Source organism: Phyllostomus hastatus, unplaced genomic scaffold (genome assembly GCF_019186645.2).
Source record: "Phyllostomus hastatus isolate PE091 unplaced genomic scaffold, TTU_PhHast_1.1 phas_scaffold_114, whole genome shotgun sequence".
NCBI lineage: Eukaryota > Metazoa > Chordata > Mammalia > Chiroptera > Phyllostomidae > Phyllostomus > Phyllostomus hastatus.
This window is the reverse complement of record NW_025334006.1, coordinates 2,017,027-2,037,551: the sequence shown is the minus strand read 5'-3', so window position 1 is coordinate 2,037,551 and position 20,525 is coordinate 2,017,027. Positions and strand designations below refer to the sequence as shown.

Sequence of the window (20,525 nt, the reverse complement as noted above, 5' to 3'; positions counted from 1 at the left end):
GGGCTGCGGCGCGCCAGGCAGCGGCGGTCGGGCGCAGCGGGTCCGGCGCGGGGAGCCGGGCGCAGCCCCGGCTCGCGGGACCCACGGCCCTCGCCCACCGGAGGTCGGCCTGGGGGGCCCGCAGGGCACGCGGAGCGCCGAGTGCGTGTCGGGCTGGGCCCCGCACCCCGGCGCAGGAGCGCGGGCGCGGCGCGGCGGAGCGCCGGGCATGGAGCCGGCCCGGGAGCCCCCAGCGCGGGTCCGGCCGCCGCCGCCCCCAGCCGCCCGCCCCGCGCCCGCCCCCGCAGCGCCCAGGCCGCGCTCCCCAGCGGAGGCGGAGGCCCGAGGCGCTGAGGGGCTGCTGCGGCGATCGGGCTCCGGCTACGAGGGCAGCACCAGCTGGAAGGCGGCCCTGGAGGGTAAGAGGCGGAGCCGCCCTCCATCCCCTGGGCCTGGGGCTGGGGAGGAGGGTCAGAGTCACCTTGGCCGGTCTCCCGGAGGGGAGGGCGGGGAGCGCGACACTGGTATCCGGAGGATTGATTTCAGGGCGATTAGGTGACACCTCGGGAGAGAAGAGGGATGTAACTGGGGACCAGCTACGGTTAGTCACCGCCTTGACCCTGTCTCTGCAGCCGATCCACTCTTTGACCTTGGGAGCAGGTTCTGTGCTCTGAGCCTCAGTTTCCTCGTGAGCGAGGGGGGACCGTTACTGTCAGCCACTCACCTGAGGGGCACGTTGAGGGGGTGGCGTGACTCCGTGGTGGTGGGAACGCTTTGGGCAAAGTGACAGAAGCGGGACACCCCGGAGATGGTGCCCGTGTCCGGTGAGAAGGGGGCGGGGGCACGGGCGGGCGGGGGCGGGGGGACCCCTTGGGGACCGGGAGGAGTGAGAACATCGGGAGGCTCTTTGCAACCTCAGAGGTTCCCCTGCTCCTTCCAGGCGCGGCAGTGACCCTGGCTGGCCAGGGGGACAGCCAACAAAGTGGAAAATAGACTTCAAGTCCGAGAGTTGTTTCAGGAAACTTGTGCTGGCCACTGGTGGTGGTGGTGGGGGGTGCCTGGTGCGCGGTGTGGGAGCTCCCGGAGTGGGCAGGGCAGAGAGAGGGCCAGTCCGTGCTCCGGAGGCTCCTCCCTACTCCTGACGCCCCAGGCCAAGGGCGGAGGATGTGGGCAGCGTTACAAAGGGGAGCCCAGACTCCTCCTCACCCCACGTTTAGGGAGGGTGTGTCAGAAGGAGAGGGCTTCCTGGAGTAGGTGGCATCTTAGGACACTTGGGGAAGGGAAGGAAGGGTGCACCAGACTCAAGGAGTGACACGTTCAGGGGCCAAGTGGCCAGCCTGTCCCTCGTGCGGAACTGAACTCCGGAATACCAGGATGCAGGGAGGGGGCAGAGGAGACGAGTCTGGGGGGGCCCAGGCAGCGAATGGCCACCCAGGCCTTGCCGGAGACTTTGGACTTTGAAGGGCCCACTGGGAGGCTTACAGCGTGGGCTGAGACAGTGGGTTTGTCCTTGAAGAAGTAGTGGTGTCTCGGAGGGGTCAGGCCGAGGCCGGGTCAGTGAGGAAGGTGGGGCGGCGATCGGGGGGCTGGGGGGGCTGGGGGGGGACATAACCAGCACCTGGCCGGGCAGCTGCCTGACCAGAAGGGAGAGGTGGAGACCCCCGTGCCGGGACTTGGCCCGCAGGCTGGTGGGCCTGGGATGCGGGCTCTGGAGGGGAAGTCGGGCGCCTGGGCACCTGCGCTTTGGGAGCAGAGGGCCGCTGCAGGGCTGCCTCGGGCTGCAGCTGCGAGGGGCTGGCTGAGTGGAAGGCAGGTGGACACACCCCTGCCTGTGCCGTGGCCGCCTGGCGCGTGGCTGGGTTTGCCTGTGGCCCCGCTTCCCTCCGGCCCGCGTCATTTCTGGAAGCCGTGTGCTCCTCTCACCTGTGTCCTCCACTCGTCCGTTCATGAGGTTCCCGCAGGGTCTGTGCTAAGCTAACTCTAACGCCGATGGTTAGGGCCACTTCAGGGTGGTGTGGTCTCTTTCAGTGCCTCCTCCGGCTTCCACTGCCTGCTCCCAGCCACGGCTGGGGCTGCGCCCCTCACCTGTGAGTGAGGCAGGAGATGGCCCAGGGCTCTCCCGGGACACTGGGTCTTCCAGCCCCTGGGCGGCCGCTCCCTGCTACTGCTATACCTGCGGCCCAGCCTCGGCTGGGCGTCCTGGCTCCCTCCCGGCCCGTCTCTGAGTCCCACGCTCCCTCTGGCACTGCCTCTGTGTCCACTGGTGTCAGCCCCACCCGTGGGGTCTGAGGTCCTGGGGGCTCAGCGTCTGGGGCCTATGGGCTTTCCCCACAGGTGTTTTAGGGTCTTCGGTCTGAGTCCCTGTGAGGGGCTTCCCCTCTGCCACACCCCTGAGGGTCTTTTTAAACATTTTTGACTTTAGTTATTTATTGTTAGAGAGAGAGGAAGGGAGAGAGAGAGGGAGAGAAACATTGATGTGTGGTTGCCTCTCACCTCCCCCTACTGGGAACCTGGCTCACAACCCGGGCACGTACCCTGACTGGGAATTGAACTGGCGACCTTTTGGTTTGCAGGATGATGCTCAACCCACTGGCTGAGCCACACCGGCCAGGGCGTGAGGGTCTTCTTGGTGCTCCCTGGGGGCCCCCGTCAGCTGTCAGAAGAAGGGAGCTTCTGGGCCAGGACAGGCGCTGCTCCGTGGGCCCTGGGCCAGAGGTGGCACAGCTGACCCACCTCCGACGCTCTTCCTGTCCCTGTCCAGACACAGCTCTGGGTATCAGGAATGTCCCGGCCCTTGAACAGTCACAGGACGGGGCTGAGGCTGCCCGGCGAGGAGCACAGAGTCCGGAGTCGGGGAAACCCCAGCCAGGGGTCGCCAGGATTTTGGACTTGTTTGGGCCTCAGTTTCCTTATCTGCCGTGCTGGGCAATATGGTTGCCCCTTAGGGCTACACGGCCTGGTGCGTGGCGTGGGCTGTGGGCAGGTGACTCCTCCCCAGGCCCCTGGGCGTGGCCCCTGCAGCCCCCGTCGGGGAGCTCAGCTGAAATCCTTGGAGTCTGGTCTGCCTACCTTGAGTCCACTCCCCACCCCGCAAGCTGGAGTCCGTGTGCCCGGCCCAGCCCGTGGACGCGGAGCACACGCATGGCGGATGAGGGGTCTGCCACTGCTGGGGGCCGAGGGTTTTGCCGCCTCCACTTAGCCACGCACACCTGCAGGGAAACAGGAGACTTCTTGACCTGACCAGGCCGAACACTCAGGGGGCCTGTGCTCCTTTAAACCCACAAGCTGAGCATTTATTGAGCACCTACTGAGTGCCGGGCCCCATGCTGGGGGCTTTCATGACGGCTGTGTCATTTACTCCTCGCATCTCCTCTCGCAGGGAGCTGGTGAGTGCTCTATCTAGTTTATAGCGGAGGAAACTGGGACTCAGAGAGGCCGGGTGTCTCCCCCAAGGACACACGTGAAAGCCCCTCTCGGGTTTGTCCCTGGGCCTCTGACACAGTGAAAGCCCCCACACTGTCCCGTGCAGACCGAGGACCCTGGGCCTGGTAAGGCCAATGGGACGGAATCAAATTGCTTCGGACGCAGGTCACTCCTCCTCGGGCTCCTCAGACGGGCCGCCACCTCCCGCACAGACAGGTGGAGTGAAGTGGAGACCCTCTTCAATCAGACGGCTGGGAAGGCAGCCCCGGTGCGGAAGGCTTCCCCGAGACCGACAGTTAGGTTTACAAGTAGGAAGCCAGTCAGAGCTGCCCCTTGGCCGAGTCTGATCCCGCTGTGGGTGTTCACCTTCCCTCCCCTGTCCCCCCAGCCCCGGGGGACAGCCTCGGGGGACAGGCTGGGGAAGGTGGCCCAGAGCTGCCGCCTGGGTTCTGGACCCACTGGCGCTGATCTGAGGCGGGGATGTTTCCGGCCTCGGGGGGGGGGCGGGGGGGTGGTGCTGGGGGAGTGGGGAGGTGGCCCGGGGGCCTGGGAGGGGCCCGAATGAGTCTGCATATCTCAGACTATAGATTTTTCCGTGCTCACCGATTCTGAATTTTTAATGTTGAAAGTTCCTTGATTAGGCATAAACCCACAAGTTCCTGATCAAAACCACACGCATGCATTTAGCCAAGTCTCTTAAAAACAGAAAAATTGCCCTGGCTGGTGTGGCTCAGTGGATGGAGTGCCGGCCTGTGAACCAAAGGGTCACTGGTTTGATTCCCAGTCAGGGCACATGCCTGGGTTGCAGGCCAGGTCCCCTGTTGGGGGGCATGTGAGAAGCAACCACATGTTGGTGTTTCTCTCCATCTCTTTGTCCTTCCCTTCCATTCTCTAAAAATAAATAAATAAAATCTTAAAAAAAAAATACAGAAAAAGCCAAGCCCTGTGTTGGAGAGTCTCGGACAGCCAAGATCCTGCTCGCTGGGCGGTGGCCCCGACAACCCAGAGACTCAGCCATGAGCCTCCTTGGAGCTGTGGGTCTGGCGGGGGCGGGGGACTTGTTTGGGCCCGGGAGCCCCTTCTCCCACAGTTGCTCCTTCTATAGCATGAGGCTAAGTCATACATATTCATACACATAAATCGCTGCCCCTAGTGAAGACCGTTGCGCAGAAGGAAGGGTTGCTGAGTTAGACATCCGTTTGTATGGTACAGTCGTGTCCCCTCCCCAAAGGGATGTGCTGGAGTCCTAACCCCACGGAAACCTCCAAATATGACTTTGTTTGGAAAGGCGGGCATTGGAGGTGTTAAGATGGGGGCTTGCTGGAGTAGGGCCGTCTCCTCGTCCACTGAGACCAGTGTCCTTGTAAGGAGACAGTCACGTGACGATGAACGGGCCATGTGATCATGAAGGCAGAGACTGGAGGGAACCCTCTGCAAACCAAGGAGTACGGAAGATTGCCTGCAGACCACCAGAAGCGTGGACGAAGCAAGGAAGGGTCCCCTACAGGTGTCGGAGGGAGCGTGGCCCCGCCGACGCCTTGACCGTGGGCTTCTGGCCTCCAGGCCTGGGAGGCAGTAGGTTTCCGGTGTTTGAAGTCACGTCAACTGTAGGGAATGAGTATGGCACGGATTTGGACCGTCCACCCCACAGCCGTCCTGGGTGAGGGCAGGCAGTGAACAACGGGCTCCCTGTCCTGTCCTGTCTGTGTCCCCAGTACAGTGTCCAGAACAGTCATCACCGTGAGGGAAGGAAGAGGCTCTTCGGTTCTGGTGACACTGGAGACACGGGCACAGACGCCCCTTTCCCCGGAGAGCAGGTGTGCCCACGTGCCCTTCCCTGCAGACGCAGCGGGGTTCAGGGCTGGCCAAGGACATCGTCATTCAGTGCTGCTGGGTTCCCCCGTCTTTTTAGTGCCGCTGGGTGTTCTGTGACATGCAAGGCAGTGAGTAGCTTAGCTCTGGTCCAGGGACTCCAAAGGGGAGAAGAGCACAGCTCTTACCCTAAAGGGGTCTGAGGGCTTATCACCATCATCATCATCATCATCATCATCATGGTATCTCTTAGCGTTGAAGTAGAGTTTCTGTATCAGACACTGTTCTAAGTACCATACATTGAATTCTCATAAAACCCTAAGTGGCAGATACTACTTTTACTTCATTTTGAAGATGAGGACAATGAAATAAAATAGAAGCCAGGTAACTTTGCCAAGTTAGTAAGTCACCTAGAAGATGGCAGAGCCGGGATTCGAACCCAAGTGAGGCAGGTTAAGGCACCATGCTCTCTCATCCTCCGTGCGCAAAGAGCGACGGAGTCAGTGGTACGGGGGGATGGGAATGCATGGAAGGGAAGGACCGACGGGATCCACACACAGCCGTCCTGCTGCAGCTCGTGGGGGGCCTGCCCCACAGCGGACTGCAGGTGGGGACGGAGGCTTCACTCGCACTGAACCTGGGGCCACCTGCCCCTGGACTCCTGGTCACTTGCCAGCACCAAACTTGTTCATGGGAAGGATCCCAGGTACAGGTGGAAGGCTGAACGCATGTGTTCATTCCCTTTCCCTCTGAAGCCCATGAATACATCAGTAAAGGAATTTTTAAAAGGCCACTAGGACCACAAGAACTGGAGAGGCGACAACAGCAATAGAATTGGGAGCTGGGAAGCAAATAATGAGAGGTAACTGACTCCACCAGCAGAGGGCGCACCTGAGTGACACCGGGAGGGGGCGCCAAGTCATCAGGGCCCAGAAAGCACGAGGACTGGTCGAACATTTCTTTAGGAAGATCTACACCCCCAGGTCCTTGTCCCTCTCTCTGTATAGCTTCTTCCTAGCCCCGGCAGGAGCCTGAGACTACGTCTCCGGAGACGGGGTCTCTAGACACCAACACATTGGAGAGCAAGCTGTTGAGTAGACGGTGGCACTGTAAACACGGAAGAGGCTTTTCCAGGGACTCTGACCACCCACCCCAAGAGAAAAAGGCCCAAGGAGGTCGACAGCCAGAGAGCCTTGAGGATCAGCCCAGCTGCATCAGTCTGCCATGACCCTCCAATACCGCCCCCCCCCCACACAGTTAGTAAGCCCCACTCGTGGTTTCAGAGACACCAGTGAGCTCTGTAGTCCTGCTGCCTTAACCAGGAGCAATTAACCAGGGCTCCCCACGCATCCCAGGGAAGTCTCCCACGTGGAGAAAAAGCAAGTTGGAGGCTACAGAGACCATACAGGGAGAAATAAACTGTCTGCCCTGCTCCCCCCTCCGTAAACCCCTGTCAGTAGTACCCTCAGACAGGCGAGAGGAAGGGTGACATCATTGAAATAGGAACAGGTCCTGCCTGGTGTGGCTCAGTGGATCCAGTGCCAGCCTGTGGCGAACTGAAGGGTTGTTGGTTGGATTCCCAGTCAGGGCACACGCCTGGGTTGTGGGCCAGGTCCCCAGTTTGGGGCACTCTAGAGGCGACTGATCACTGTTTCTCTTACACATTGATGTTTCTCTCCCTCCCCTTTCTAAAAATAAGTAAATAAAATCTTAAAAAAAAATAAAATAAGAACAGGATGCTTTCAGGGGGAATATTCAGGGAACAGCAGCCACAAAGCCAAGAATAACCTTGGAGATTAAAAATAATCGTAGACATGAAAAATTCAACAGAAAGATAGAAAGATAAAGTTGGAAGATAAAGTTGGAAGATAAAGGACCAGGAAACAGAACAAGAAGACAGAGATGTCGGATGAGGGAGAAAACAGAAGAATAAACTGGGAGGACCAGCCTAAGGGGTCCCCCGTTCCCCTGTCCTTTGCAAAGTGCCATACAAATAAGCTCCTAGAGCCGTGATCATGCACTTGGATGTCACAGCGTGTTGAATCGCTGTGGGCGTTTCTCGGCATGTCCTCTCGGTTTGGGTGCTCGCTCGTCATGGAGGGGAAAGCGTGCGCAGCCCAGCACTGGTCTGTGGACGTGCTGCTTCCACCTATTTTCATGCATAACTTTGGTTAAAAAAAACTTTAAAAAGGCTAGGATGGCAATAATAATAATAATAATAATAATAATAATAATAGGAACCTGAACAGTGCTGGCGAGGTGGTGGAGAAATCAGAATGCTGCGCAGAGCGTTGCTGCTGGACAGCAGGGTGGCGCAGCCGCTGGGGGAACAGCATGGCGGCTCCTTGAGCAGTTAGACGTGGACTGACCGCGTGACCCTGCAAGTCCACTCCTAGGCGTTGACCCGAAAGAACTGCAAACAGCCCTGGCTGGGGTGGCTCTGTGGGTTGAGGATCGTCCTGCAGACCAGAAGGTCGCCGATTCAATTCCTAGTCAGGGCACATGCCTGGGTCCCCAATGACCTCTTGATGTTTCTCTCCTTCTCTTTCTCCAAAAATAAAGTCTCTTAAAAAACCCTGAACACAGGGACTCAAATGGGTGCTTGCATGCCCGTGTTCACCGCAGCATTATTCATAACACCCCAAAGTGGAAACACCCCAAGTGTCAACCAGCGGATGAATGCATAAACAAAGTGTATCTGCTCATACAGGAGAATATTTTTCAGCCAGAAAAAAAGAAATGAAATTCTGACACAGGCCACAACCTGGAAGAACCTGGAGAACATTACATTAAGTGAAATAACGTATTTTCGGACTATAAGAGGCACCCCTCTCCCCCCTCCACCTGCCCCCGCCAACTTGGTTGTTAATGCTGCCAGCGAGTTCTGTTTACATTTACATTTGGTGAAATATTATGTTATTTATGTTATTAAGTATTTTACCACATTTTTTTGCTTCAAGTTGTTTTTTCCTATTTCCCTCTAAAACCTAGGTGCGTCTTATGGTCCAAAAATATGGTCAGACACAAAAGGACAAATTTTGTATGTTTCCACTTACATGAAATCTCTGTAATGGGCAAATTCATACAGATGGAAAATAGGGTAGAGGTTGCCAGGCACCGGGAGGAGGCGGGAATGAGGAGCTGATGCTTAATTGGCACAGAGTTTCTGTTCTGGGCCATGAAAACGTTTTGCAAACGGACGGTGGGCACGGTTCCACAATATTGTGTATGTAATTGATGCCACTAATTGTACATTTGAAAATGGTTAAAACGGCAACTTTGGTGTTAAAAGACTTTAAAAGACCCTATGTCTAAAGTCTAAAAGGGCTCTTTTACTAAATATCAAATAAAAACTTTAACTGGTAGCAAAAAAAAAAAAATTAAAAATTTAAAGAAGGGAGAAGCCAGAGGATCAGGAAAGGTTCCGTCAAGAGGGCGCATGGGGGGCAGATTTCAAGAGGTAGCAGTGGAGGAGCGGGCCTTTGGGAGCAGAGACCCAGCCGCAGGGCCGGGAGGGTGAGCTGGGTGCTTTCACGGAGTCTGTGCGGCTGAAACAGGACCAGGCGGAGAAGCAGCGGGAGGTTAGCGACTGGAAGCTCTGCGGGCCACAGAAGGAGTTCAAGTGCGTAGTCCCGGAGGGAGGGTTATCCTGCAGGGGAACCTGGGGATCTGGGAATCAGAGCCCCGCGCTGGAGCAGCGACTCTCAGGCCTCAGGGAGAACCACCTGGAGCACTTGGTGCGGTCCAGACGGCTGGCCCCGCCCCCAGACGGCTGGCCCCGCCCCCAGAGCATCTCGCTGTTGGGTTGTGGGGTGGTGCAGGGCTGGCGGTGGTGATTGGTGGGGAGTCGGGGCTGGGAACTGAACCCTTTCTCTTCTCCTCAGACACCACCACCCGTCTCCTGCTGGGGGCCATCGCCGTGCTTCTGTTCGCCATCCTGGTGGTGATGAGCATCTTGGGTGAGCCTGGGCGACGGCGCACTTCGGCGATTCCGTGTGTACCGCCTTGTCCGAGCGTTTCTGATTAGGTCCAGAAAGGTCCCAGCTGCACCACGGATTCCGTGGGGGACAAAGTACATGCAAAACCAAGCGTTAGTTCTAGAGGAGATTTCAGCTCAAAACAACCTTTCCCCACACCGACTCCACAAGCCCCCTTGACTAGGCCACGCAGGGCAAGTGAAGGCGGGACTTCGGTTCTCTTCTGTAGGTGCTGCGAGAACTCAGAACAAACTGGGGGTGGCTTGGGCAGGCCATGCTTCTTGGGGGAGATGAGTTTGGGATAAGGGCCTTCAGAGATCACATTCATTTGCTGAACAAACATTTATTGAGCCTGCTGCGTGTTAGGCCCTGGGCTAAGTACTAAGGGTTAAAAAAAATGAGTATGTATCTCCCTCATGCAGATATGGAGGTGTTACCGCCCTGGGGGGCTTCCCAGGGGAAACACAGAGGTCAGACCCTGAAGAAGGAATGGGGGCTTCCTGGGAGAACAGGCTGAGGGTGGGGCCTGAGCAACAAGCAGTGCTGTGGGGGACGAGGGGGAGGGGGGCAATGTCACTGAGGACAGTCACCAGGGAACTTGGCTGCTTTTAAATGGATTCAAGGCCAAGTATGTTGTGGAATCTGAGGGCTTTGCAGAGTGGTTCCAGGGCCTCTGTCTTGCATCTTTGAGAAGCCCCCTCAGCCCAGAGGTAGGCACCTCCAAATGGGCAGAAAGTCCACCAATAACGTCGGCCCCCGCCACACCCTCGAGTGCAGGGCGTGCGTGACAAGCAGGGAGTTTGTGGGTGTTCAGAAAGAGCTGGGGTGCACCTAGAGTACTTACTACGAATTAAATCGGTTTCCTTCGGGCCCGTGGCTAGGTGGGGAGGTCGGAGCAGTGTGTACAGGGAGCAGATTGGGGTGTCGGTAAAGGACGACGGTCTCCCCAGAGATCCTTGTGGAAAAGCGGTTGAAGTGTAGCCTCACCACACGTGGGTCTGTAGCTCCCTGAACAGCTACGCCGAGCGTCAAACCTGATTAATTGGTGTCAGCGAGGCTGGAGATCCCCAAGGGCTGGAACACCACGGGCCTGCTCTTGGCTCTGTGTTGGTCTACATTTAATCAATCACTTGTATGAAAACAAACAAAAAGTATGCTTATGGAATTTGTAGGTGATACAATCCACAGAGGGATGTTTGCTAGGACAGGTGGGAAAAAAGATCAAGCTGAAAATGTATCTTAGCGATGAGCCAGCGCGAATGAGATGCATGTGGAAGGCAGTGATGTGAGACCCGTCCTTCGGATTTGAAAAATGTTTTATCCGTGTTCTGGCCACTGGGGAGGCCTGGCTTGGACAGAGACCACATGAAAACGACAGAAGAGTGTGGCTTAATTCCTCTTGGCAAGGGGGCCCTTGGGAGCCAATGGACGCTCTGGGCTTCCTTCCCAGAGAAGGGCACAGAGGCGCACCCCCACGGGCTCTTCTCTGCAAAGCAGTCTGAGGGCCCGGGACCACCGGAAGGCAGTGTGCTGATCCCTGAGGCCGATGGTGGGACCCCACCCGCTGTGCCAGTGATGATGTGGCACCCTGCAGGGGCCGGACAGGGTGGCCGGGTGGGGAGGTGTCCAGAGGGCAACCCCTGGTGGGGACGGTGGAAGAGACCGTGGCCGTAGGCCTGGGTGAGGGGAGGCTGGGGTTCTTCCTCAAGCAGGCGCTGGAAGGCAGCCTGGGTTTGCCCTGGGCCACTCCAGAGGCAGATCGAGGTCCAGCAGGACCAGGTCGCAGGAAGGCGGGTTGGGACTCAGAACGGAAAAGGAGCTTCCGGCAGTTCGGCGATGGGATGGGTGGCCTTGTTAGCTAACAGCCGGGGTGGGGGTGGGGGTGCTGGCGGATGAGAGGGCCCCTTAGGGCCTGCAGGCGGTTTCCACCCTGGCTGGAGAGAGAGGACACGTCACGTGGCCTCCAAGTCCCTTTGCAATCTGACTTTCTGGGGTTCCTTGCCTCGAAGAGTTCGGAGAGAGAGGGGAGGCCTTAACCCAGGGGCTAACCTGTCACATGCCCCCCCCATGGTGTCCCGGTCAGCCGCCCCCATTCCTCTCCCGGATGCCTTCAGTCCCCCACCTCCCTTCTCCCGGCCAGGCACTGTGAGGGGCACTCACCTGGGAAGACGGCACATGGCCCATGTCAGTGAGGGGCACCGAAGTCGGGGCAGGCGGAGTGAGCCGTGGGGGGCCGTGGGGGGCCGATGGGGTATTCGTGGGCCGGGCCTATCCCCCCCCAGATGCCGAGCACCCCCCTCTCCCCTGCAGCCTCCAAGGGCTGCATCAAGTGTGAAGCGCCGTGCCCCGAGGACTGGCTGCTCTACGGGAGGAAATGCTACTACTTCTCCGAGGAGCCGCGAGACTGGAACACGGGCAGGCAGTTCTGCCACACCCACGAGGCCGCGCTGGCTGTGATTCAGAGCCAGAAGGAGCTGGTGAGCGCTGGGGCGGGGCACCCCCGGGAGATCCGCACCCTTAGGACTCGGTGTCCCCGGGACACCCAGCCACGGTGGCACAGCCTGGCGTGGGCAGGTGGGCCCCGGGGGTCTGACCTGTGTCAAGGCCAGCTGGGCCGGTCCAGGCTGGTCTGCTGAGCTGGGCTCGGTGCTGTCGCATGTGAGTTTGCACTTGTGAAATGGAAAGTCACATCGGCACGTTCTGCCGGCCGGAATCAGGACACGAGCGTCCCTGTGCCACCCAGGATGGTTTTCTCCACCGAAATAAGAAAGAAGCACAGTCCGTCTGCCGGCTGTGTCGGAGCTTGAGGGTTACGTTGGCGAGGCGACTCAGAATCGCAGCTAGTCCCAGAATCACTTCTGTTCGCCTCTGGCACACAGTGTAACAGCCCCCTACCTACTTCAGAGAAAGGCGCAGGAGTACTCGGGTACAGGGACAGTCAACTTGCACGTTGGGGTTTGTCCCTCGAAGCCCATCGGGTGGGCAAGCCCAGGCGTCCTGTGAATCGGGAGCCGGGCCCCTGGGCCCCTGGGCTCCTGGGCCAGACCGTGTGCCCGGTGTCCTGGCCCAATGGCGTGCTCCTGGAGCCGGGCCCCTCAGGGACCGCTGCAGGCGACAACTGGGCATTTCCTGTGAGCGCAAGGCACTCTTTGATCCCAGCACCTCACTGTTGGGGGACTGTGAGGCGTGCCCCTCTCGGCGCCGGTCTGTAGGGGGAGCCAGCGTTCCAGGCTGCGGTGAGCCGTGGGGAGTGTGGGCAGTCGGGAGACCTCGTCTGACTCTGAGCCCCCTCTCTCTCCCTGGCGCAGGAATTCATGTACAAGTTCACGCGGAGGGAGCCCTGGATTGGCCTGCGCAGAGTCGGGGACGAGTTCCACTGGGTCAGCGGGGAGCCGTTTGACCCGGACACGTGAGCTGAGGCTTCATCCTCCGGCCACTGGGCTTAGACCGTGCAAGGCCCGCCCGCCCCGCGCCCCCCACGCCTCCCAGGGGGCTGCCTGGAGTCGCGCCAGCCGGAGCCCCAGCCCCTGGGTTCCGCGGGCGTGGCAGACCCGCACTGCGGCCCAGGAAGTCCTGCCTGGTTTGGTGGCTCTGGTCCCTGCGTCACAGCGTCCGGGTCCCGGGCTCTCTTCATCCTGGGGCTGCCCTGTCTGAGCAGCGGCCTGTCTGTGTGGCTCAGTGTGGCTCTGCCACGGAGGGGGGGGGGCGGAAGTCCCTGCCGTGGACGTTCCTCTGCGTTGGCCAGAATGCGGCTACGTGAGGACACCTGGCCGCAGCGGGTGTGGAGAGGGGCCCTCTGCTCTGGGCAGCCAAGTGCCACTTAGACACAGAAACTATGGTGGGGGGGACTCGAACCCGGGGCACGGTGAGCGTTAGAGGAGACGCCTCTTGGGGCAGTTGGTGGTGGCATCTGTGGGGCCACGGTGCGGCAGCCAGTGTGTGTGTGAGGGGGGTGGCAGGAGTGTGGTGGCAGGGCCTGGTCTGCGGGGTGGGGGATGGTGGCAGTGGTCACGGCGGGCTGGGTGGGGTGGAGGTGGTGATGTGTGTGTGTGTGTGTGTGTTGGGGGCGCCGTCCAGGTTACAGAAATGCAGGGAATAAGGGAGTAAGAACCTCGACTTTTAGTCCAGACCCTATGGCTGGACGACCCGGCCACGAGGAGGTGGGCGCGGCACCGCTGCCCACTTGATGAGGACACACCTGTCCCCAGTGCCCCCAGCCCCCCAGCCCTCCATGGTGGCCTCAAGCTGGTGACCAGCCACCTTCCCATGGAGGCTGACTTAGCGTCCCCTCTGTCCCCGGCAGCCTCCGGGAGGCAAGTGGCCCTCTTGACAGTTCCTTCCCTCCCCTCCGCCTGTGTCCTCTCTCTCCACCTGTGCCCGTCTTCTTCGTTCTCTCTCTCCCATCCCCCGCCGCATCTCAGGTCCGTTCTCAGTGCTGCTGAGGAAGCACCTTCCGCCCCCATATCCCCCCTTCGGGAAGCTTCCTGCTCCCAGAGCCAGGGAGAGCCCTGGAGACGGGGGTCCCCACTGTGCTGACCGACCAGCCGGCAACCCAGGGCCTGGGGTGGGCTTCCCTGACACTGAGGCGGCCCTGCCCCCTGCCCCGGGGTCATTCTGATGCCGAGTCTTGTGGGACACCAGCTCTGGCCTTGGTGGAGGGGGGGGGCTCAGATCAGGGTGAACAGAAGAAACCTTGAGATGGAAAAGGTGAAAAGGGATGGTTTTCCGCCGGGGAAATCCCCCCCCCACAGGTCCACGAACGACGTGATTTCCTGGGCCACACAGCCCCAGGCGGTAAACATTTGGGTTATTGGGGGCCACCCCTGCGCTATGAGGGCGTTGAATTCAGCTCAGATCTTCCAAGCTTTCCCTGGGCTCGGCACTGTGCATGGGTGCGCGGTGTCCAGGAGATGACCGCCCGGGGACTGGGGGCAGCCCGAGGCAGCACCCGAGGAGGGGCGTGGCAGGGGCGTGGTGCACGGAGTGGGGAGGCGATGGGAAGCCCTGCTGGAAGGGTCTTGGGGCCTAATGTCCTGGAAGGCGATCCAGAGGGGGCGGCCGATGCCCCGGGGTGGGCCGTGCGCCGGGTTGTGAGGCCCGGTCTCTTCTCTCCCGGCCACAGGTTCCACATCGCGGGCCTGGGGGAGTGCGTCTTCGTGGAGACCACCAGGCTGGTGTCGACCGAGTGCCTGATGACCCGGCCCTGGGTCTGCAGCAAGATGGCCTACACGTGAGGTGGGTCTGGCCAGACGCGGCCCTCCAGCCAGGCCCCGGGCTCCTCGCCAAGGCGACACAGTGAGGAGGGTGGCCTCCGCCCCGGGCCAGGCCCGTGAGCTCGGGTTCCTGGGCTCCTCGGCCCCAGGCAGGTCCTGGGGCTCAGCTGTCGATTTCCACACTCTCAGTAGCGTAGGCACCTGTCGCCCCAATACACACACACGCACACAGGGTCCACGATTAGCCACCTGAAAGTCCTGTACCCCCTCCCCCACCCCATTCTGGAGCATTCCTTCCTCACGTGGCCCAGGTGCTGACACAAACGGAGTCACTGTTGGCGCACACACAGCCCCGCCCCCTCTCCCCCCAGAGTCATTTCCCTGCTGGTCGCCGGGGAGGCCGGGAGGGAAGGCTTCCCCTCCCCTGCGTCCCCCACGTCCACCCTCCTTGGGTTCCCAGGCAGGCCCTGCTGTGTCCGAGGTGCTGTGGTGATGGTCACTGACGGAATAGAGAGATGACCGGCACCCAGAGAAGTTGGCTGCGGTTTGCTCCCGGGCCATGGCTGGGGGAGGGGCAGAGGGGCGCAACTCCGGGTGCCCGCCTGTGGGGGGCACTAACGAGGCGCACTTGAGCTAGCTCAGCAGGTGACAGACAGAGCTTGGGAACTGGGGACAAAAACGCGTTCTGTGGCCTCAGTGCGCCTTTAACGTCACTAGGCCCCTGAGTTATTCTCAGACGTCTAGGTGGGGGCTCCATCTGGTTCCTGCATCGCTATTCAACTCCACCTGGCAGACGTTTACTCGCACCCGCCACGTGCCAGACGCCACGCCAGGCGAGGGGAGCAACAGCTTTATCCCCCCAAGGAGCACACAGGCAGCAGAGCAAACAGCTCGGAAAGTACCAGAATGTTCTGGAATGTAGTCCTGGCATGGCTCATTCTGCCGTGGGGGAGGGTCAGCCACAGGGAAGAGATGATGCTTGTGGTGGGTCTGACTTTGTACAGTCCTGCGGCCCCTTCCCTGGGCCCCTGGTCTGCCCGGGGAAGAAGTGGGGAGGTGAGGGGGGTGGCGGTTCCCCTGGGCCTGCGGAGGCTCCCGTGCACCGCCCGTCGCCACCCACACACTTGGAGCAGGTGGCAGTGGGGACCGGGCCTCCCCAGCCCCCTCTCGGTGCCCCTGGCTGGGTGCCACGCGGGCGGCCGGCCTGGGAGCTGCCTGTGTGGATTTGGGTCCCGGCCCATTTTCGGAAAGTAGCTCAGAGGGAAACTAGGTCCAGCTCTGCTCTGCTCAGCCCTTCATTGCTGGGGTTCAAACGAAACCGTCAACGTGGTTTTGTTGGCCTTTCTGCGTGCTTTCTGGATTTTTAGTAAAATATGTTTACTTTGTGGTTTCTTGGTTTGTCTTCACTGGGGAGCCCAAGGGGACCTGGTGTGCAAGAGAGAAGTTGGGGGAATTCAGTGTGGCGGTGGTGGTGGGCCGCAGGGGGCGCGGCAGGAAGCCCACCACCCTCCCAGCACCTGGTGGGGAAGCCTGTGGAGGGGCTGCAGACTCAGGAAGTGGTGGGTGGGCCGCTGTCGCTGTTCTCGGGGCGTTCCTCTCTCTCCCGCCTGTGCCCAGTTGCTCTCACAGTCCCCTCCCCTCCCCGACAGCCCCCCCAAGTGCCTTGCTGTAGGAGTGACACTTCATTTAATTCTGAAATGAATGCCCGGAGGCAGGTAAAGCTCCAGCGGGGACAAAGCTCGACCTTGGCAGGGTCCCAAGGCCAGGACTTGTGCTCTGGTGCCGCCCTCGGGGTTCAGGCAGGAGGGCCCAGCAGCCGGGAAGGAAGCAGGGTGACAGGGACCCACGAACCCGTGCCATTCGGTACTTGACCCTCCACGGCCTGCTGCTGGAAGCTTCTGAGGCCCATGGGTGACTTCAGCTCTCCTGACCCTGGGTTTGTCCTGGGACCACATGACAGGTCTAATCGGTTTAGTAAAGGAGCTCTGACTAGGGCCACCAGTGTTTTAAAAGTTTCCCTACCTGCTTCCTCCAGGGGGAAGGAAACACGAGACAGAAGCAAAGCAAAACACGGGCGCGCCTGTCTTCAGAAACGCAGAAAATCCTTCCAAAGGGTGTAACCCCAGCCAAGTGCCCCCACCTTCCCAGGCGGGCCCAGCGCGCTGGGGTTGCCGGGCTGCGCAGCCCGGTGCTGTGCTCTCAGCAGCCACACGGGGGAAGCACTGAGTAGCCTTCCTTAGCTCGGAGCCCTGGCTGCCGCTCCTTCTCTGGATGCATTTGAACCCAAAGCCCAGTCCTGCCCCAGGTGTAACCCTCGGGCCCGCGGGCGCCTGGGGAAGGATGGAGCACGCACCCCAGGCCGCCCTAAGGCTTCCTTTGTGAAGATGGAGGTGACAGGGAGGAATTTTCAAGGAGCACGCATGGGGTGTGAGCGTCAAGGTGGGCACCGTCCGCCCCTCCTTACGGAGGAGGAAACGGGCTCGGAGAGGTTTAGGGCCCTGAGCTACGTTACACGGCGCGCAGGGGGTGGAGGCAGTGTTCGAACCCAGGCCCCTTCCCACGGGGCGCCGGAAGGCACTTGTGTGGCGTGTGTCCTCTGAGCAGCTCTGAAGAAGTGGGGGGTGCTGGCGATGGAGAAGGGGCCGCCTTGCGGAAGACGTCGGCGTGCTTCTTCTGGGCGCTTTTATCTTCTCCCTGTGGTTTTGCGTGCATGACCCGCAGGGAGCAGAGCAGGTGCTGCTGTTAGTGACCTCTGTCTTTCTCTCCCTTTAGGGCCCCGCTCGCGGCCTCCCTGGGACGCCCCTGGAGACCAGCGTGCCCTCGGTGACCACTCCCCTTCCCCAGCTCCTCCAGCACTGAACACTGGGCCTCTCACGTGTCGTCTGCGGCTCACCTCTTCCTGTCACCTGACCGCTCCCGTCATCGGATTCCAAACCCCAGGGGAGCAGGGATTGCGCGTTGTTGGCTTCTCGGGGTCACACAGCGCGCACTCAAAGATCGTCGTGCGTGAGGACAAGATTGCACCCGTGAACTCTTTGCCTCGGTGGGAGAGAGCGGTGGCTGCCGTCCTCAGAAGACTTGTCTTTTTGGCCTTGATGGGTATGGCCCAGCTTTTAGAGGCGCAGCAAAGACGAACTTTTCAATTTGTTCCGCTTCAATTCCCCGAGCTCATGCACACCCTGGGTGGCCCGAGTGGGGGGTGGCCCAGAAGTACAGGGGCAATGAGGGGGCACTGCCTTGGTCTCCAAAACGTTTGTTTTATCCTACACACGGCCCGGCTGGGGAGGAGACGGCTGTGCATGGGGGCCGGGTTCAGGGAGGGTTCCCACCAGTGAGTGGCGCTGAGGGTTCCGTGATCCCCGGGACAGCAAGCCGACCCTGCTGTGTTGTCCTGTGGCAGCCAAGACAGCAGAGGGGCGGAGGGGAAGCAGGCAGCTGCCCCTTTCCTCCTCCTGGTCTGCAGTCAGCTCCAAACGGGGAATCAATGTGAGGTTGAAACGGGGGCATCCGGGAAGCCTCCTGCCACAGCCACCCGGATCCCTGCGCTCCTGATGCATCCTGGGGTGGGCACACGCTGGGCCTGGCTGCGAAGGCCGGCCCTGGTCCAGTCGGGCGCTAGCTCTTCCAGTAAGCAGTGGCGTAGCTCAGGCTGCTGTGCTAAATCTCTCTGACACCTGGCTTCTCCTCTAAAATGCAGAAATCACGCCTGCTCTGCTGACCTAACAGGGTTTTGAGACCTGTAGCTGTTAGAATTTCAGCGGCTAGAAATGATCGACCCCATTCTCATGGTCCTTGAGCCCTGGAGAGGTTAAGTTACATGTCCAAGGTCACACAAGTAGTGGCAGAACTAGAACTCAGGTCTTGTGGCTCTTCTGTTTCCTGTTTGTTCTCTTATTACTGCACATATCATGCTTCATTAATGTGTTTCCTTGTTCGCCGTCCATGTGGAAATTAAGCTCCTTGAGGGCAGGGATCCCCTTGTGCACTTGTTTGTTTCTCTAGCGCCTGGTACATACAGAAGGTGCTCAATAAATGTGTGTTGAACTAAACTGATCTCGACTCCTAGTTCAAGTGCTCTGTCCTCTGTGTCATGCTCTCTCTGGTCCTGGAAACCTGCATCTCCAGTTCAGCTGCCCACAAACTATGAAAACTTTCAGATTTTTTAAAAAAGATTTTGTTTATTTCTTCTTAGAGGAAGGGAGTGAGAGAGAGGGAGAGAAACATCAATGTGTGGTTGCCTCTCACGCCCCCTACTGGGGACCTGGCCCGCAGCCCAGGCCTGTGTCCTGACTGGGAATCCAATCAGCTACCCTTTGGTTCACAGGCTGGTGCTCAATCCACTGAGCCACACTAGCCAGGGCTGTTTTGGATGTTTTTGAGACAAAAAAATATGCTCATCCCTCCTTGTGACATGCATTCAGGTCCATGGCCTAGAACACAGGGCTCCCTTGAGCAAATGCATACACTTCTAAAACAAAGTGGAGTAACAGTAACTGTTAACACTAATTAAGAGCTTGTGAGGGCCAGGCACTGTGCTATGTGTTCCACCCAGGAAGGGCTCACTTTGCACGGTGCCTGGTCCATTGTAAGTGCTTAATGTGTTCTCAGAGGCCTCATCTCTCACGTACACAGCATGCTGAAGATTCAGACAACGCTCCAGGAAATCTGTCTGGCATGTAAATCCCTAGCATTGCAGGATGCTTTCCTCCAAATTGACCAGCCACGGCTGGGGGTGGGGGAGAATACGGAGAAGCGTGCATTGCTTCTCTAAAGCTTCATCCGAGGAATGACTCCTGTCATTTTTCCACAGTTAAAGCAAGTCACTGAACACCTAACCTCAAAGAGACCAGGAAATGCGATCCTTCCACATGCCAGAAGGAAAAGAAAGTAAAAAAGTCTTGGTGCATGGCAGTCCTAGCTACAATATCTCTTGAACCACATGCTGTGAGAACCCCCTACATTCAAAGCCCCGGATGGAGCAAAGCTGTTCCCATCATGGACCTGCATTAGTTGGTGCTGTGAGCCAGAAAGAGATCTTTCCTTTGTCAGACCTCTGAGATGTGGGCGTTGTTCCAGAAGCTAGCACACTCTAATGCCCTACTCAATCCACACTGGGGTGAAAGTTAAAGAAGTTAATAATAGGATAGGCTAATTGCTATCATAAACAACCCTAACATTTCAGCAGCTTAAGTATAACAGGACGATTTAGTTCTCGCTTTTTTGTGGTTTTGTCCAGTGTGGTTTTATTGGGTTGCCTCGCTAGGTTGCCTCTCGCGCGCCCCCTACTGGGGATCTGGCCGAGATGGGAAGTCTGGTTCAGTGACCTGCGTTTCTGCCAACTGGAGGGAGGCCTCATTGTTCTCTAGACCCTCAGGGTCCTTCATCGGATCTTCCGCCTCTGGCTGGAAATTGGGACGAGAGCGTGGGTAAATATCTGAGAGCTTTTGAAGGGGTCAGCTCTGGCCATATTTATCTGCAAAGAAATCTAGGAAATATAATGTAGCCGTGTGCTGGAGGAAATGACTTTGGGGAATATCCAGCCAGACTTTGTCACAGGTAACATTATCCCCATTTTACAGATAAGAAAACGGAGGCTTGAGAGGTGACGGGATTTCCCCGCTTTCACCGTTCAGTTTCCGGGATTGAGCCGGAATACGGCTGACTTCAAAGCCCCGCTCTGAATTACCCTGCTGTTGAGACCGCTTTCTCTCCCGGTGCCTCGCTGGCTCTGGCCAGCGCGGGGTGCTCGTGCACCTCAGAAGGGCTCCCCCAGGCATCCACACTTTCCTCTGGTTCTGGCTTTTTATCTACCAATGAATGGCCTATTGATTCTCTGCCAAGCAGCCCCATCCGCGGGCTTGGTCTGCAATGGATAAAGATTCTGCGAGAGTCGGTGCAATAAAATGTACGAAGACATCGAAACGGGGCGGAAAGGCATAAAAGTAGCTGTCCAGTCGTTTCTTGACAAGAGCACCCATAGTCCAGAGTCGTTTCAGCGGTGTGCTGAATTGTCTGAGTAGAAGGGACTGTGTACCGCCTGCAGATCAGCATTTATCAACGGGAATTAGACAGTCTTGTTGTTTTTTTAAAGATTTTATTTGTTTTTAGAGAGAAGGGAAGG

The 20,525-nt window shown here is 58.8% G+C and overlaps 1 protein-coding gene across 1 annotated transcript; it reads left to right on the top strand.

The window, feature by feature from the left end:
* The first annotated feature begins 208 nt into the window (after nt 1-208).
* Nucleotides 209-18,437, top strand: CLEC2L (C-type lectin domain family 2 member L). Its single transcript, XM_045855690.1, has 6 exons — nt 209-398; nt 9,099-9,173; nt 11,502-11,668; nt 12,500-12,600; nt 14,314-14,426; nt 17,177-18,437. Exons 1-5 carry the CDS (start codon nt 209-211, stop codon nt 14,423-14,425), a joined length of 645 nt encoding a protein of 214 aa, XP_045711646.1. The 3' UTR covers nt 14,426; nt 17,177-18,437.
* Nucleotides 18,438-20,525: the final 2,088 nt, after the last annotated feature.

Coding starts and splice junctions, on each gene's coding strand:
- CLEC2L (XM_045855690.1), top strand. CDS start 209: ATGGAGCCGGCCCGGGAGCCCCCAGCGCGGGTCCGGCCGCCGCCGCCC. Junction 399..9,098: donor CTGGAAGGCGGCCCTGGAGG/GTAAGAGGCGGA, acceptor TCTTCTCCTCAG/ACACCACCACCCGTCTCCTG. Junction 11,669..12,499: donor TTCAGAGCCAGAAGGAGCTG/GTGAGCGCTGGG, acceptor TCCCTGGCGCAG/GAATTCATGTACAAGTTCAC.